The following is a 6,624-nucleotide window of genomic DNA, read 5'->3' as shown; positions in this document are numbered from 1 at the left end:
CCAAGCTGTGCCAGGCAGGGCCATGCCAGGCTGTTCCAAGCTGTGCCAAGCTGTGCCAGGCATGGCCAAGCTGTGCCAGGCGTGGCCAAGCTGTGACAGGCAGGGCCATGCCAGTCTGTTCCAAGCTGTGCCAAGCTGTGCCAGGCTGTTCCAAGCTGTCCCAAGCTGTGCCAGGCAGAGCTGTGCCAACCTGTGCCAGGCAGGGCCATGCCAGGCTGTTCCAAGCTGTTCCAACCTGTGCCAGGCAGGGCTGTGCCAGGCTGTGTGGCTGGGAGAGGTGGGGCAGGGTCAGCTCAGCCCTGTGGGGCTCAGGCAGCAGCTCCTGCCCTGTGTCCTGGGAACTGGGACCTCAGGGAAGGGAGGCAATGAGGGCAGTGGGCAGGGCAGGAGCCTCCTCCTCCCTGTGATGCCCAAGGTAGATGGGATGTTGGGCAGCATTTCTTGCTGGCCAGGGTTGTCAGGCCCTGGCCCAGGCTGCCCAGGGCAGGGCTGGAGTCCCCATCCCTGGAGGGGGTTCCAAGTGTAGATGTGGTGCTGAGGGACATGGGGCAGGGCTGGCCTGGGCAGGATCACTGGTTGGGCTGGATCATCTTAAAGCTCTTTTCCAACCAAACCAATTCTGTGATTTCATGATCTCTCCAAAACATTGCAAATTCAAACCCTAAATTGGCATTGAACAAGCTTGCCAGAGGTTGGTGGGGGGAATGACTTGGGTCCTCAGCTGCCCAGAGAGAAGAACACAAAGAGTTTGGGTTCAGGCTTTTGTTGGCAGCTGGTTCTGAGTTTCAAATCCCTGCTGAGCTAGGGAAGGAAAGGGCTGCACTGAGAGGAAGGGCCAAGGGTCCATGTGCCCTTCCCCAGAGCAAAAACTTGCAGGTGGTGGAACCATCTCCTATGAGCCTTCAGGGGCTGGAAAGTCATATTTCTTTAGTTAATTAAAACTTGGCTGAGAAAAGCACAATAAAACATATTCTACCCATCAAGCTGGCTCTGACCTAGGTGGCTCAGGTGGTATTTTCTGCCACCTAAGGAAGAATAAACTACCAACTGTAGAAACCCTGGGACAACTTGACACCTGTGAAAACCAGGGGAGAAATATGTGAGTGAAGATTTAGGGCTCCAGGAAAGCTGGGGAGGGACCTGGGACAAGGGCAGGGAGTGGGAGGATAAGGGGGGATGGATTAAAACTGGAAGGAGGAAGGTTTAGGTGAGACATGAGAGGGAAATTCTTCACTGTGAGGGTGGTGAGAGCCTGGAACAGGTTGCCCAGGGAAGCTGTGGCTGCCCCATCCCTGTTGAAGGGCAGGTTGGATGGGGCTTGGAGCAGCCTGGGCTGGTGGGAGGTGTCCCTGCCCATGCAGGGGGGTGGGACTGGATGTTCTTGAAGGTCCCTTCCAGTTCAAACTAGGCTGAGTTATATCCTCAGGTGTTTTATTTGGGGTAATGTGGCTGCAGTGAGGGCAGGTGAGGAGGCAATGAAGAGTCATCTCACCCTGGGGGGGGTGGAAAATCATCCCATGTGGGTTGTTAGGAGCTGTCTGGATGTGCTGGAGCCACATGTTTTGCTGGAAACTATTGAAAGTGGCACCAAGAAAGACTTGATTTATTTTGGAAGTCATCCTGCTGTCATTGTCCAACCCTGCATGAGCATGAGCTCTGGTGGAAGGGTGGAGCTGAGCTGGTTTTCTGTCCATCCTTAGGACAACAGGAGCTCTCCCTCTGGTGTGCAAGCTGGATGCATCTCATGTTGTCCAAGGATTGAACAGCAGAGATGCTGCCATCCCAGAGCCACTTCTCAGGTCCAAACCCCTTGTCTTCCCAATCCCTGCTCCAGTTCTAAAGAGGGGTCATGGATTCCATTTGAATCCCACTGTCCATCTCTATAGGAATTCCCAGAGCTTCACTTTCCATCCCTTCAGCTGAGGCTGGAAGCTGATGGTGGTGCTTTTATGACCACCTTCTCATGGGTAGGATGTGCTTGTCTGGTGCAGCAAAGATCCCACCAAGCCCTGAAAGGAGGGGGGTGATGCCTTTTATCCAGAAGCTGCACCTCTAGTTCTGCACTGAACCAACAAAACACATCCCAGGGGAGGGGTTTCTTTTCTTTGGGTGTTGCTGACCTTTCCTGATGCACTCCTAGCTGGGCTGCAATTTGCAACTCAAGGGCTGTCAGAACATCCATCGTTTGTGAGAAATAAAACCAACAGCAGTGCCAACCAAGCTGGGTCACTGGATGATGTATCTTTAAAGGAAACCCTTGCAGTTCTGTAGGGAACCCAGTGGCACCTTCATTCTAACCCCCTCTTTTGAGTTGGGTATCAACTGATTTTGGGGGGCTGAAGTTCCTCTTGCCTGGCTCCAAGCCTGGAGACATGAATCCTTTTCCAAGTGACCAAAAAAGCTGCTGGCTCCCAAAGGGAAGAAAGTCATTCTTTGTTTAGAACCAAAATGATGGCCTTTTTTGTTTTGGTTTTGGGGGAGGTGACAGGAAGAACAACTTGGCTTTTTAGCTTCATACATGAAGCTTTGAAGGGAAGATTCTTGGAGGTGTTAATCAGGATGGGCTGTGCAGGGAGATATTCAAGACCTGCCTTTGTTCCATGCTTGTTTTTAAGTCGTGTTCTTTGAAATAATCTCATTTTAAATGCCTAAGGTTGAGTAATTAGAAGATAAAAGACTAAACAAAGCAAGTCATTGCAACCACACACCAAGGTTCTTCTTCCTTTTGGGGTATCAATCTAAATCTCTGTCCAGCCCCCCTCAAATCCACTGCTAAACACTCCAGAACACATTTTAAAATGAATCTTTCAACCTTTGAGGAGCTTTTGGGGTTCTGACCAGTCAAGGAACCTAAATAATGTCTGGCTTTTAGGGTGGCAGTTTGAGGAGTGGGATGTTTCTGCTGGAGGGGGTGGTGTTGCCCTTGGCTTCTGGGGATGAGATGGGGCTTTTTTTGGTCATAAAAATACCAATTTGGTGTCTATTGAAGGAATGCTCCAGATGGTGCAGGCAGTTCTGGAAGGTGGAAGGTGTGTGTAGCTCAGCAGAAGTGGCTTGAGCAGTTTTCAGTGGTTTAAGAGGCTCCACAAGTGCTGCTCTTCCTGAAATGAAACTGGGCCACTTCCCTCCTTTTCCAGAAGTGGGTTCCTCCCCAGTTTCTACATCAACTGGTGCCAAAAGTGTCCCACCCTGCTGAGCCTCAGGCCCATCCCCTGGAGCAAACCCCAAGGAGCACACCAAGATAAGAGCTGTCCTTTGAAGGCCACACTCAGAGGGGCTCCTCAGAAAGACACTCATGAGGAGGCACCACCTTTTAGGGTTTTATGACAGGGAAAAAGGTTCTCACGTGACACTTCTGTCCCTCCAGGAAACGTGCAACCCACAGTGCTGCCAAAAGGAAAGGCAGCCAGAAGGACCTGAGGCCTCCAGATCTGTGGATCCACCACGAGGAGATGGAGATGAAGAACATTGAGAAACCAGCAGGCTCAGACCCTGCAGGAAGGGACTCCCCAATGCAGAGCTGCCAGGACATCACCCCCGTGAGCCACAGCCAGTCAGAAACACAACTGGGCAACAAGAGCACCCCACAACCAGGTGAGGGCTCCAGGAGAGCTGGAAGGACCATCACAATGAGTTTAGTTTGCTTCTCATTCCCTAACAGGCAGCTCAGGAATCCTGGCTTTTCCCTCTCCCAATCAGCCCATGGGTAGAAGACTTCTCAGTCCTCCAATTCAGAGAAGAGGGGTATTTTTGGGGGGGAAAAAATAGTCTTTTCATGCAAATCTTGATTTTTTTGCTTCTTTTTTAAAGACTGCATGTTTGCTTGGTGAAGAGTTTGAGTGGGTCTTATGAAACTTACCCACAGGACTGTATGAAACTGATTTAATCCATAGCTTATGAAAATGGGAACTGAAGGACATAGAAGGTTTGTGTGGAACAAGGGGTGAAGAGAGGGAAATGGAGCTTTTATTTCCCTGCCACTCACTTCACTGAACATCCAGTCCCAAGCACATGTTCTTCCTGACAAGTGCATTCTCTAAAATATTGCAATACTTCAGGTGTGACTAGAACATCCATACTTCAATACTTAACCAGAGTATCTTACCTGGAAATAGCTAGAGAAATCTGTGTAGCTGCTGAGACAGTTTTGAACTGGTTGGGACACCAGTAAGGGAAAGATCCAGGTCTTTGCTCTTTATCTTCTCCTGGTTTCTGTAGAAAAATGAAGAAGCAGAGTTACCACCGTGAGTTTCCAGGTCTGCAGCCTGAACAACCAGGACATCCCTGGCTTCTCACAGGGAAGGTTGTTCTCATCCTTCAGCTGTGTTTCCAAGAACCATTTGTTTGGGGAGGCAGCTGAATTTGTGCTGCTTTTCTCTGGTCTGGAGACTCGGGTTTTCGAATCCGTTTCCAACGGGGAAGTTAGAAGACAAAGGTCACCTTTTTGTGAAGCCAAAGATAATTTCAAGATCATTTCAGGGGCAAAGGAAGAGGGGATAAGAAACCTTAGTTCTCTTCCAGAAAAATGCCAACAGTCACTTTGTTCACAAGCTGCAGCCCAAATAGTCCAGTGCTGCTCTTCGCTAGTGACGATGGTTAACGAGCAGCTAAACCAGCTGAACCCTCACCAACCCTCTTGATCTTTCTGCTAGAGACAGGGTGAAGGAAAACCACTCCTGTGCAGCATTTGCAGCTGAGGGATTGTGCTGTGTTTTGCCTCCAGGCCCTGAGACAGAAGAGGTTGGGAGCAGCATGTCCACGCTGGAGCGCTCGCTGGCTGCCCGCAGAGCCACCCGGGCCAAGCTCATGATCCCCATGGAGACCCAACCCAACAACCCTCGTGAGTAGCAGGACCTTCCCCCACCCTCCTTCTGCACCCCACGAGCCCTGCTTGCTCACCTGAGGCCCTCAAACCACCTCTCAAACATGACCCAGTCACACCTCATGAAAACAAAGCATGTTAGTGATTTAATTCCTCCACCTCAGATCAAGACCTGGGAAGTCACCAGGGCTTCCCAGCACACCAGGGGACCAGTTGGGGAGGCAGTTCAGACATGATGCCTCTGCTGGACAGCCTTATAAGGTCATTGATTCTGGTTTTGCCAGGTGGATAGTGATGGATCAATCCCTCTGTCTCCTTATTATAACACTTTAGAAACAGGGTTAAGAGTTGAAGCTCCCAGAGGAGGAGGTTTCCCAACACAGAGATGTAGGTGGTATCCTTCTTATTGTTATTTTCTAGAATCACAGACTGGTTTGGGTTGGAAAGGACCTTAAAATCATCTAGTCCAACCCCCCTGCATGGGCAGGGACACCTCCCACCAGCCCAGGCTGCTCCAAGCCCCATCCAACCTGCCCTTCAACACTGCCAGGGATGGGGCAGCCACAGCGTCTCTGGGCAACCTGGGCCAGGCTCTCACCACCCTCACACCAAAGAATTTCTTCCTAATATCTCATCTAAATTTCCCCTCTTCCAGTTTTAATCCATTCCCCCTTGTCCTCTCACCATAAACCATTGTCAAAACCTCTATTATAGAGCCAAATAAATGAGGAGCAAAGATCATTTTTCAGAGGTGTTAAACTTCAGTGACCACAGAGCGTTTGTCCCTCAACACATTCCAGAGATGAAGAGAATCTCTTTCAAATTACAGGAGAAAGACAGGAAGGCTGGAGAGCATGAGAGAGGTTCTGCCATCCTGCAGAACTGATTTGAAGTGTCTGAAATGACCTTGTTTCACATCAGAGGAAAGGAAAGGGCTAAGTGAGAGCCTGCAGGGTTTGGCACCGAGCAGGGTCCCGGTGGAGGATGAAGCTTTGGGTCTTCACCTTTCCTCTGAGCAGCCCTGTGATCCATCTCTTGGCAGCTCAGTTTTTAGCTGGAAGTTCTACCTTTGCCCTCACAAAATGGATCCAGTAAAAAATCCATAGGGATGTATAAAATGTCAGAGTTCAGCCCAACATGGGTGTCCTGCCAGGGATTTGTTTCAGCCCAGCATTTCTGGCCAGCTCTGGTGGTGAAACAGAAGTGCCTCTTGGTGGGAGGGCCCATCACAAATGACATATTAACACAAATCAAATAGAAGGAACTTGCAGCCCAGAAATCAACTCTGTCCTGGGTTGCATCCCCAGCAGTGTGGCCAGAATGCCAAAGGAAGGGATTGTCCCCCTTTACTCAGCTCTCCACCTGGAGAACTGTGTCCAGTTCTGGAGCCTCCAACACAAGAAGGACATGGAGCTGCTGGAGAGAGTCCAGAGGAGGTCACAGAGATGCTGGGAGGGCTGGAGCAGCTCTGCTCTGGAGCCAGGCTGGGAGAGTTGGGGTGTTCAGCCTGGAGAAGAGAAGGCTCCAGGGAGACCTTAGAGCAGCTTCCAGTGCCTGAAGGGGCTCCAGGAAAGCTGGGGAGGGACTTGGGACAAGGGCAGGGAGGGATGGGATGAGGAGGAATGGATTAAAACTGGAAGAGGGGAGATTTAGGTGAGACATGAGGAGGAAATTCTTTGGTGTGAGGGTGGTGAGAGCCTGGCCCAGGTTGCCCAGGGAAGCTGTGGCTGCCCCATCCCTGGAAGCTCTTACACCCCAGGGCTGTGTCCTGGGACATCTTGTAACCACCCTGACCTCACAAC

The 6,624-nt window shown here is 50.7% G+C and overlaps 1 protein-coding gene across 1 annotated transcript in view; it reads left to right on the top strand.

Moving 5' to 3' along the window:
- The window catches only part of DCC (DCC netrin 1 receptor), a gene marked incomplete at its 5' end in the record, with an annotated part of 160,854 nt that overhangs the window by 137,077 nt on the left and 17,153 nt on the right, over window positions 1-6,624 (top strand). The window contains 2 exons of the mRNA XM_010002791.1: window positions 3,368-3,594; window positions 4,724-4,840. Of these exons, the coding sequence (XP_010001093.1) occupies window positions 3,368-3,594; window positions 4,724-4,840 (344 nt within the window). The remainder of the gene's footprint in view (window positions 1-3,367; window positions 3,595-4,723; window positions 4,841-6,624) is intronic.

Source organism: Chaetura pelagica, unplaced genomic scaffold, assembly GCF_000747805.2.
Source record: "Chaetura pelagica isolate M959 unplaced genomic scaffold, ChaPel_1.0 scaffold91, whole genome shotgun sequence".
NCBI lineage: Eukaryota > Metazoa > Chordata > Aves > Apodiformes > Apodidae > Chaetura > Chaetura pelagica.
Note: the sequence above shows the minus strand (reverse complement) of the source record. Positions and strands in the feature narration are given on the sequence as shown.